The 12270-nt window shown below is 32.0% G+C and overlaps 1 protein-coding gene across 1 annotated transcript; it reads right to left on the reverse strand.

The window, feature by feature from the left end:
- Positions 1–6351: 6351 nt before the first annotated feature.
- On the reverse strand, positions 6352–9516 carry LOC134281453 (uncharacterized). Its single transcript, XM_062763917.1, has 4 exons — positions 9486–9516; positions 8680–8808; positions 6663–6774; positions 6352–6541 (listed from the first exon to the last, which is right to left on the reverse strand). The coding sequence occupies exons 1-4, from the start codon at positions 9514–9516 to the stop codon at positions 6352–6354; spliced, it is 462 nt and encodes a 153-aa protein (XP_062619901.1).
- Positions 9517–12270: the final 2754 nt, after the last annotated feature.

Below are 12270 nucleotides of genomic sequence, written 5' to 3' on the forward strand. Positions count from 1 at the left end.
TTTTCAGATTTTTAGGTAAGAACGCATTACAGCTCCTTTCTGCGTTTTATTCAATTTTGACATTACCTTTGTTTAATACAGCAGATAAAAAAACAATGTTTGTAAAAAAAAAATAGCAATGTTGTCATTTAATTTTTAACTAAAGACTAAAAAACGTCGTAAATTATTTCTTTTAAAAGATTGGGCCATAACACGTTTTTTTTATTCTTTTTATATGCATTTTTTATTTCTTTTTTTTTTTCATTCTAACAATAAACAATTTAAAATGTGACGTTAATTTGTGACGCGACAACACTCCCTATGTTTAATGTTTTAAACGTCTATAGAATGAATTCAATTCAACATTATTAGATTAAAATTTTCAATTTTGATAATATTTCTTTTAATGCATCATTCGGTACATTGTATCTTATTATATTACGCCAAATATAAGATATGGACATTACTTTTGCATCAACCCTCATATATAGAAAAATACATTTAAAATCTTTTTCTAAAAAATCTCTGGGTCAGAAAAACTGAAACCGATGTGGAAACATCCTGAGGCAATGTACAATCTAGATTGCTTAAATCATGACCCCCAGGGTTAGAGCATGGCCAAAGTAGGGAATCAAATCATTACATGGATCCACAAGACCAGAGAAGCTGAAACTTATGTGGAAACATCCTGGGGTAGTGTGAAATATAAATTGTTCAAAACATGACCCCCAATGGGAGGGTGTGCTAACAATCGGGAATCCTATTTCACATTAAAAATATAAAGGAGAACACTTTTAAAATCTTCTGAAGAACCACTGGAATAAAAAAAACAAGAGGCCCATGGGCCACATCGCTCACCTGAGTAACTTGGGTGTTGCAGATCTTTACCAGATTCCCCCTCTTGCTATACCTATCATGCCCAACAACCCCTTCCCTTTTTTATTTGAAAACTTTAGAATCTACACTACCCAAGGATGCTTCCACATAAGTTTCAACTTTCCTGGCCCAGTGGTTCTTGAGAAGATTTTTAAAGATTTGTTCTATATATTTCTATGTAAAAATTGAATTCCCTATTGTAGCCCCGCCCTACCCCCGGGGGTCATGATTTTTACAATTTGATATCTACACTACCAAAGAATGCTTCCATATAAGTTTCAGCTTTCCTAACCCAGTGGTTCTTGAGAAGATTTACAAATATTTGTTCTATATATTTCTATGTAAAACTTGGATTCCCTATTGTGGCCCCACCCTACCCCCGGGGTCATGATTTTAACAATTTAATATCTACACTACCCAAGGATGCTCCCACATAAGTTTCAGCTTTCCTGGCCCAGTGCTTCTTGAACAGAAGATTTTTAAAGATTTGTTCTATATATTTCTATGTAAATTCCCTATTGTGACCCCCACACCCCACCCTATCCCCGGGGGTCATGATTTTAGCAATTTAATATCTACACTATCCAAGGATGTTCCCACATAAGTTTCAGTTTTTCTGGCCTAGTGGTTCTTGAGAAAAAGATTTTTTAGTGACCCCACCCTATTTTTGTCTTTTCTTGATTATCTCCCCTCGTCAGGGGACTTGGCCCTTCATTTTAACAATTTAAACTCCCCTTTACCCAAGGATGCTTTGTACTAAGTTTGGTTAAAATTGGCCCATTGGTTCTTGAGAAGAAGTCGAAAATGTGAAAATGTATAGACGGACGTACAGACAGACGGACGGACGGACGTCTGGACAGACAGACGGACGGACGACGGACAAAATGTGATCATAAAAGCTCACTTGAGCCTTCGGCTCAGGTGAGCTAAAAATATATGTGGAAGCTTCCTGGGATACATGCATTGTAGATTCTTTTAATCATAAACTTTTGGGATTGTCAAGGTCAAGATAGGAAATACGAATGGGTCAATCTGAATAGCCAAAGTTACTCTGCTAAGCAATGTGGCCCATGGGCCTCTTGTTTTTAAAATTGATACAAGGAATACCCTCTTGATCGAACAAGATAATGTGAGTGCATTTTAGACGAATAAGTTTTTTTTTTTAAATTAGACGAGCTTTCCCTTATGACCACTGCAATTTTATTTACAATTTGAAGTCTGTTTAATCCTCTACAGTTAAAACCAAATGGGACTATAGGTTTCGTCATAGTCTATCCGTCCATCCATCCGTACGTTTGTTTGCCTGTCTAGCCGTTTCTTTGCTTGTCAATCTATTCCACTATTTTTTCTGCACTTTTTTTTAAAAACGTGTGCAGATACTGAGCTGATTTTTTTATATGGAATATATTTTTAGTTACAGAACAAATTTACATTTCGTTCAGCGTCATGGATTTTTAACGGCAAATTTATCATTATTTTTCATTAATTTTTGATCAATTACAATCAGATTCTTGGTTCTCAAACGAACTACTATCCAAAAGAAATAAGAAATCCCGATAGTGGACATGAATTGATTACGCATTTCTCTCAGAATCCTTGCTTTTTTAAAATAATGTTATATTAGGTTGATCTTAGGAACCAGTATAAAAACTACTGAAAGAAAAAGCCACTTATTTTACAGTTGATTTTTTTTAAACTACGCAAGTGAGTTAAGGCTAAATATGGACGTTTCGATGCAAATTAGTAAAAAAAATAAAAATGCACAACTTGTATGTCTTTTATACAGAGAAAGTTCAAATCGAATTTCTTATTCATTGTTAGTATTTGTAGCATGTTACAGGTAGACCATATTATGACGTATTTTTATGACGTCATTATTCTTTCTCAATCAAGGCAAATTTAAACACACATAAAAAAAAACAACGTCGGCGCAAGGGCATATCCTAATTAATTTAAAATAAATAATGTTAAGGAAAATATTCTAAACATTTTTAAACTTGCTGAATAAATCCAATGCAATTTCTCATTCAATAAAAGCTTTAGGAAACTTACACTGGACTGTGAACAATTATTCTATTGTATTTTAAAACAGTAAGAATAGTAACCAAACACTTACAATATCAACATTTGTCCAGCAACATCTTAAATCCTTGGAATATTCTGGGCCTTTTTAAACCTTATTTTTGTAAAACAAAATAAGCTTCGCACAAGGATATTTGGATTAGGAAAAAAAGATCTTTTTTGGAAGTAAAGAACTCAAATAGAATTGCAAAATGGAAAAGATTCTGGATATTAAAGAAGAATAGAAGAATGCTGCATTGAAAATTTTCATTTATTAAAAACATCACAGTAGATCAGAGTACAATATTATTCAGGACAAGCCCTTACTATAATCGGTCGCATGGACCGGTGAATTTCATCTCGGACATTTCGATTTTCTATCGGTTTTGCCGGTAGGACCAATGATTTTTGGAAAAACTGTGTATTGTTGACATTTTCCTTTCCTTGGTCGTCGCCATTTTTGCATGTTAGACATTTGTTCCCCAAAATTTAGCTGCTTATTTTTTGGCGGCAATTTCCAATGTTAAAAAAAATGCATATCAAAAATTTTATTTTTTTCTAATTTGTCAAAATTTAGTTTGGCGGTTTTAAAAAACAGCTAATAAAAAAGTGGCCTAACTTTATCGAAACAGGCTACTGACAACATTGTTGATATTATGGGGATCTAATCAAATTTTACTTTCGTTATGATGTTATTATTTCTTATTGTATTGAACATAGGATGAATTGTTTTATTACCACCTGTAAGGCTTTTGATATTTAAAAGAACCTGAATACGGGATACCCTTTTCTACTTGATCAATACAAAGGGGTTAAAGCGGAAGTGACCAGTCAACATGGATGCCTAATCCTCCTGACAACTTGATACCAGATATGGAATTTCTAAAGGTACGAGGTTTGTTTGTAAAGTTCGTGGACAAGCTAAGAATTAAAAAAAAAGTTGCGTCATTGGTATTTATTATTAGCATATTTCTAATTCTTTACTAAATGTGAATGCAAAAATGTAAAGTTTTATTCAATTTAAAATGTTTAATTATAATTATGACTTCAAAATTAGTCTTGGAATGGAGACCCGGATCACCGCAAAATTTTAATTAAAAAATATTTATCACTTTATATATTTTATTTGTATTATATAAACATCTACAAAAATATGATGTATTTTACATTATGAGGTAGACATAAGGATGACGTCAAAACTGCAAAATTTGAACCTTCAAAGTTTCAAAATGGCTGAGCAATCAAAGTTAGAACATATTAAGACAGGGTTGGAATTGTAAAAAAAAAAGGACGTTTTCAGAATAGTTGCAGCAGTGGGCAATGATAAAATTCTGCGTAGACATCGGAAAAAAAAACACCTACAGACCAATAAAATCCATAAACAATTGGGAAAACATAGTAAAAAAAGCCATTCTTTAGTATTTACGTGGCATATTATTATAATATTTTCGGACGGAAGGAACAGTTTACAGGATGACTACCTGAAGGAAAAACATAATTCTGAGACTGAAGTGCTGTAAAAATGAATTTTGTATAAATTATCAATGTAATCCACCAACTTTACGGACAACCGTCGTACATATTAGGCTCTTTTCACAAAATTATATTGTTTATAGTTTTTTTCAGCCCACTGTTCGTTATTATATCACTTTTCATTGAAGCAACAAAGAACTAATAAGAACTGATAAGATTAATTTGATCGGTTGTGTAAAAATTTTATCGATTTTTTTTATACACAACCATGAAGCTGTTTTTCGTATGGTACAATGCTAATTCTAAGGTTTAAAAGTACACAGCATGCATTTTTGTCACACAGAGCTGCGGAAGACATGTTTTCCTTAACCATCATTGGAATATTTCATATGTTCTACTTTTGAAGACTTAACCTCAATATTTTTTTTACGGAAACACCTTTGGGGCGAGAGCAAATTTATTCACAGCTTACAACTGAAATGTTATTCCGCCTCTTCAAACGTCGAACCGCACGATAAACAGTCTAGACTCTGACCTCATATGACGTCGGAATTTACGGACACCGCTGAACACATGGTGGAACGATCCTACAAAAACTGTGCAATAATTAATTAAATATGTTGTAGAAAAAATAAAAATAATATTTTTGTTTCTTTTAAGCCTTCTGGAAATAAAGAAAAGTAAACGTATCTTGGTGAAGAACAATTATTTGCGGTCTTTTTTACGTTTTGCTTTGATTGGAACCCTGGCAGCGAAGGAATTCTTGGAATGTTGCACAGGAAAAGGTGCCTAACTTTTGTACATATTTCAGTCCGAATTTTTTGTGTTCTTACTCATTAGTCTATTGAGGTCGCTTTGTGAGATTTGACTCCTGATTACGACTTACAATGTTATTTTGGAAGACGTATTTTTGCGTTTTCACGACAAAATATTTCGTTTTAAGCCTGACTTAACTTATCACAAAAATACATTTTGACAAAAACCTCTATAATAAGGGGGTTGCCTACACCATCATGGCGCCTGAACCCACCTCTAGCGTTTGGAGAGTTTGTGTTTGCATTTTTTATGGATTTTTTGACTTGAATACCGTTCGTCATCTCCATATGTTACAGTCGTCATTTTCGACATTTTCTTTTCCCTCGGGATATGGAGTATGATGGAATATGGTAATGGCGTTTTGTGTGTCTATATATATTTATACTGTAGGGGTGTGTGTTTGTGTGTGTGTTTGTTTGTATTCGTGCGTATTGAAAGTTACGTAATTTGCATCTGTGTCGATATCTATATTTTGTACTGATGAAAACCTAAGAAATATACCGGTGTAGTATGTGTTTTTTGTTGGTGTAACTAGGTTATATTGTATCCGCACGATAAAGAAAAAATCGTAGAATAAGCTTTTTTTTAGAAGTGTAGAAATACACGTGTACATCAACTTTTTAATGTTTTATGGTATATTTTTACAAAACAATATATTTTCAGGAAATACACACTTATCTATGATGCATGGCAATTAGAAGAAAGAAGTATTTGAGGGGAACAAATAGATAACACACTCTAAACAAGTGATCTCATAAAAAATGATAACGTAAAGCTGTCAATCCAAAGCACTTACTATACGTGCAGAAAAAAAACTCCTTCAGCTGATTTTCATTCTTAACATGCTTGAGACGTATGGAGGACGTTTTTCATCATGATTTATATTTATCATGATTTAATAATTTTTTTGTTAAAAAATAGAAGAAAAAAACTAAATATTGCATGCACTTCAAAGCATATAAGGTCCATTGGTACATCATGTATAGCATTCTCTGATGGGCCTTTCATGATTACTTCATTTCTGTATCAGAAGAATTACAATAACCTTCAAGATAGAATGACTAAGAAATAAAAAAAAATATGCAGAAATATGAAAGGGCTTGCTTAGAATTAAATAAAAAAAGAGAAACAATTGCAGCTTCTACATTATATAAGATTCTTCGTAATCTTTTCTCCATTCATCCACTTCAGAGCGTCATATTGAGAGGATTCTCCCAGCTTTCCTAATTGCTGGTATTCACCAGGGATGTTTCCCTCTATATTATCATAGATTTGATTTGCCTCAGGAGTACACGACTCTTTCATGGTTTGCTGTACCTTTGGTCCATTTATTTTCCTTAAAATAATTAAGTTAAAAGTGTATCTGATGATTCATTACGTTCCAAATGATTTTTGTAACAAAATTATGATTAAGCATTTGATTTAATTAAATCAAAATATTCGATAAGTTTACATACCATTTTAGACAGATTATAACGATGAAAAAGGCATTAACTATTACGGCGACGACGACAACACCAAGCGTACCGTAAAACCTTAATCGCCAGACTGTTTCTTCCTCTGTGCTAACTACAAAGAAAATATATATATATCGCTTTTGATGTACTGAATAAAGTACCGTAAATTTAAGCATTTGCTGGAGTCAATTTATTTTTGGTTTGTGCAGAAAAAAGGTTCGTGGTGCTTTGGTTTTGTACTTAGAAATTGTTGTGTTGTTCTGTGAAAATAGTATCATATGGGGTAATGGTATACAGTTTGCTTATTTGCTTTTTTCATATTTTTTTCATTTTATTTTGAATATCTTTTTATCAAATTATATAAGAAATAACCCTAAAATAGATATATAAAAAAAAACTACCAATTTCGAATTATTCTCTCTCATATTGTGTTCTGGATCTGAACGAGCATTTTCTTTACAAAATATAGAAATTGTTATTGTTTTTTTTTTTAAGTTTAAAAATTTGACTTGGAGTTTCATTTCATTAATGTAAAGAAATATTGTGAAAGGACTTGGGACATACTTCTTAAAAGAGATATTTATCATATTCTGATCTATTTAAATGATACTGAAGGTGTTGTAGTTGTATTCTAGTTTCAAATCAAAATAAAACTACTTTTAAATAATATCATGGTTTTATTGGAGTTTAAAAGAAACATTTTGGCAAGGCTTCTGAAAATAAAAAGAATGAAACTAAAAATCGGTAAAGTACTATTGAAAAACTTTACACCCCTCCAACAAAGGTTTAGGATTTTTTATTGTTATATAATTACAAGCAGTACATATAAATATTTATTAGCAAGCCTGCGAATATTAAAGTACAATGTTGTGATTCATTATATCTATGCTCTGAAGCAATTATAGTTACCTGGAATGGATAGAATTCCTCTGGAAATGCCTTTTAAACACTGTTTTCAATGAATGTGTAATAAATTTGCAAATATTAAAGTGATCTAGATGTGTATTTCCTCTCACTAAATAAAAAAAGTAGCAAATCTGCTGCTTTTGTATGATAATTAAAAAAATGCATTCAACAAAAAATAAGAAATATTAAAAGTCAGATTCCTTTAAAAGACTTAGTTGTTTTTTCAGATTTTCTAAAAAGAGTTTAGTGACTTTTTAAAATAGTATTCATTAATAACGTTCATAATATTTCTATTGAATATATTGAAAGTATATAATGCATAAAAACAATGAAAACCTGGATCTGATTTTTTTTTAACTGAAGTGCATTTATATCCCATATAAATATAATAATAATAAAAAAAACATATTCATACTGTATATTTCAAATTTTACGCGGGAAATAAATTATCTTTCCTCGCGAAATAAAATTTCTTGCTTCAGTTTTTGTAGTGCTAAAATCCACGTTAATTCTCTAGATCACCAGTCATTTCACAAACTAATTAATTTGTGAGATGATGATAAAGATCCAATTTGCTATAATAAGTACTCGCAAAAATAAGGAATGTACTGTATTAGGAATACAGGTCTGATAATTTTTTGTCGTTTATATAATTAATATTTTTTCTTCATAATAAAGAGTTGCATCAAGGATATTATGTGGATTGAGAACAATGTCTTATATTTTTCTGTCAATACATATTAGACAAATAAAATTGGAAGAAAATTAAATATATGTATAATGATTGTGGTTGGATTGTATATTATTCGTCATGCAGTCAGCTTTATTTCAGCTTGTTTATGGTTGCTGAGGTTGCTCATTCTTGGAACAACACCTCCTAAAATGCTTTCAAGTTGATGGCTTCTAGTGCATGGAGGCTGTGCATGTCTGCCAAGATTATTGATAACAGCCCAAAACGTTTAATAGAATTCAATTCTAGAGAACATGCTGAACATAGAAAAACGTTAACGTTTATTCGAATGCAAAAGGTTGCAAGAAAGCCTTCCAAAGGCAATTGTGTTGATAGACAAGTGACTATAATTCTCTATTGATATGAATTTAAATTTTTTACCAATTTCGCATTGATATCCCTTATATCCGGGTTCACACCACTCACATACGCCTGTTTCTATGTGACAATAACGACAGTTTTTAGGGCAGGGGAGAGAGCAACCAGATCCATAGTATCCATTCCTACAATCTTAAAGAAAGTGAAACAATAACATAATCATAGAGATAACAAACAATATTCAAGCTAAACGTCTATCCAAATAATAAAAACATCAGAGGCGGGTACATATATATAATTTTCGACATAATTTACCTATTATTCATGCATAGTAAATATGTACAACATTTTCCGTCAGGATTTTAATTATAATGGTGTCTTTTTTAAATTTATGTCACGATTAATGTAACTTGGTTGATATTCTTTTCAAACAAAAGCAAATGAATATATTTGTTTTAATTGCATATGTTTTGTGTGTTCGTTAATTAATTAATATGCATAGTAATTTTCAGACTTTAAATCTTCCATAGAACAGATATATTTAATTGCCATCTAATTGCCATCTTTAAGTTTGTTTTTCGTTTTATCCAACAAATTTATTACTTAAAATGAATATTTACGAAATAGTTGGTGTTGTGTGAAACGATATGCATGTGAAACTGTTTTATTGAGAAAAAAAATCCATTTAAGTTTTTCATGCCAACAGGTATTATCAAATAAGGATAGATCTGAATGACTGTTTGTAATCTAATCTTATTTAGACAGAAGCCGAATATAAATCTTTATTTTACTAATTGGTATGGAACATTGCTCAAAAAAAGAATAATTTCTTTTTGAAAAACATTTGATTTTGATTTTCATTGTGTTACCCGTTGTCAAGTATATTGCTGAGGATACCATTGCAGATTGTTAAATGCGTCTAGAGACTCTACACATGTCTAATTTCAATATTTAACGTAAAATACTATTATAATAAAATGAATTGTGATCGTAGAATCCATGAAATACTCGTTATGGTTACTTGGATATATACTTTATGAAAACAGTTGAGAATATAGTTGTTATTCTGTGCCCCATGAAAAGATTGATTATATTGATATTCACAAAATTCACGAAATTTACAAAATGGTAAAAACAAAATTCAAATTGATATCAAAGTTTATTGCTATTACATGTATCACTGAAACAAAGCTTTGGTTTAAAATAAAAAGAGAAAATAGTCCGTGTATGCAAATGCAGTGTAATAACACCATGACAAGGATTCAAAACCGTTTATTATACCATTTGCTTAAAAAATGGAGACTACATAGTGATCGGGATATCCGTTCATATGTCCGTCCATCCGTCCGCCTCTATTTCCGTTACGCATTATAGGGTACCCATCTCTAGTTCAAAAATCCTATTTTGCAATTATAACTGTGAATAAAATTTAAATAGAATATCACAGAATATTTATTACCTAGTGCCATTGTGCACCTCCTATTAACTTTTAGATCCGAGACATATCTTTGGGGTATCATTTAGTGAGCTCATTGCTCGAAGTACTCACAGTACCTCTAGTTTATACTATTGTAACACACGTTCTTGAGAAAGATTTAAAACAGTTAATTATGTGCTAATTCGTTTGACAATTTAATATCAGTATTTTACGAAGGATATGCGTAAACAATATTTTCCAAGGTAACTGTGATATCACTGTAAGATTACTTTATCAAAATATTTAGCCTTCACTTAAAAAAAGGAGAAATCAAAAGGTTTAAAACATTGTAAAAACTAAACAAAGCAATATTTTCCACACAGGTAAACTGTATATTTTTTACCCATTTTCAATCTATTCTTTTTTTTATTTATGTAGGTAATTAGTGCGTTTTATATTTTACAAACTTTAGTTCAATAACTCTAAATGATAAATAAAATTATATTGTTTCAAGTCAACAATGCTGACAATATAGCGAAACAACTATAATATATAATATTTTATGTGAATATAAGTGGTAAACTTGGCAAAAAAGTGTAAATCTACTTTTAAATATTCTAGAGCTGGCTTCTTCCCTGGAAAATGTTTAAAAGAAGGAGGAAAATAAAGCGGTTTTAAATGTTCTTTGACCGTCGATAAAGTAGAACCTAACGCGTGCCTAGAACCGGTCTTACCGTCCCACAGTGGGATTCGAACCTGCGACGTGATGATCAACGTTTTACTTTGCGACTATAGAACAGACGCTCTAACCAGTTTGCCAAGCTGGCGACTCGGAAAAAGGGGAAAACAGTCTAAGATTCTCTCTCATTTTTATTATGCATAGATCTTTTTTGAATATAATGAGTTCAAGAAAAAAATCGTGCACAATATCGGATTTGAACTCGGGCCTCTTGGTTAATAATCTGGTGCCTCCTCCATTATGCAACGCCGTTTTGTTGAAAAAGAGCAAAAATAAGAATCAATACATTTACATAATTCGAATTGGGAACATAAGGATAAAATTTGTAATTAAATTTAAGTCAATCCATGCTGCCATTTTTGTTCAGTCGTATACCCCTTTCTGCATATCATGATATCCAATTCAATCAAATTATACGACCCACATCCATGTACATCGTCTAATAGAACGAACAAAATCCGTTTTCTTTGATTGGAGAATTACCTTAGAAATAATTATTTTTAATTTAAAATATTAAGTCTTGCATATATTTAGTTACAGAGATATCAATTTCCGTTTTTCTTTCTTCAAAGTCTATGAAATAATATTGATAATTCTTTGAAATCTTAAATAAGTATTAAGCCGTATTTCGTTTTGAAAATATTGATTCCTAAATATTTTGAACTATTTTGAGTGAAGAAACGTGCGTTTGCGTTAACAATCGTGTAAGATCGTGTAACGTGTAGAATCGTGAACGTGAAAGATCGTTCGTGTAACAGGTTTAATAGTGCGTTAATCGTGCGGAATCGTTCGTGTAACGTGATCGTTCGCGTAAGTTGTCAACAATAACGTTCCAGCCACTGTATTTGGGAATGAAAATGTATGTCAGATCCAGCATACGAAGCAAATCTGGTAGTGTCCATCCCTAGATACATCATCCATGCATGTTTGGTTCAGGTATGGCTTACAGTTCTTTGGGAATGAAAATATAGGTCAGATCCAGCATCCGAAGCAAGTCTGGTAGTGTCCATCCCTGGATGTATCATTCATGCAAGTTTGGTTCAGGTAGGTCTAATAGTTACTCAGGAATAAAAATGTAGGTCAGATCCAGCATACGAAGCAAATCTGGTAGTATCCATTCCTAGATGCATCATCCATGCAAGTTTGGTCCCGGTAGGGCTTATAGTTCCTTGGGAATAGACCTGCTCCAAAAACTATAACCTGGTCACTCATCTGGAAAATATAGGTCAGATCCAGCATCCGAAGCAAGTCTGGTAGTGTCCATCCCTAGATGCATTATCAATGCAAGTTTTGTCCTGATAGATCTTATAGTTTCTTGGGAATAGACCTCCTCCAAAAACTTTAACCTGGTCACTCATCTGGAAAATGTATGTCAGATCCAGCATCCGAAGCGAGTCTGGTAGTGTCCATACCTATATGCATCATCCATGCAAGTTTAGTTCAGTTATGGCTTATAGATATTTAGGAATGGACTTGCTCCTAAAACTTTAACCTGGGA

This window comes from Saccostrea cucullata, unplaced genomic scaffold (assembly GCF_032062105.1).
Source record: "Saccostrea cucullata isolate Sc308-1 unplaced genomic scaffold, CSIRO_AGI_Scuc_v1 ctg5484, whole genome shotgun sequence".
NCBI lineage: Eukaryota > Metazoa > Mollusca > Bivalvia > Ostreida > Ostreidae > Saccostrea > Saccostrea cuccullata.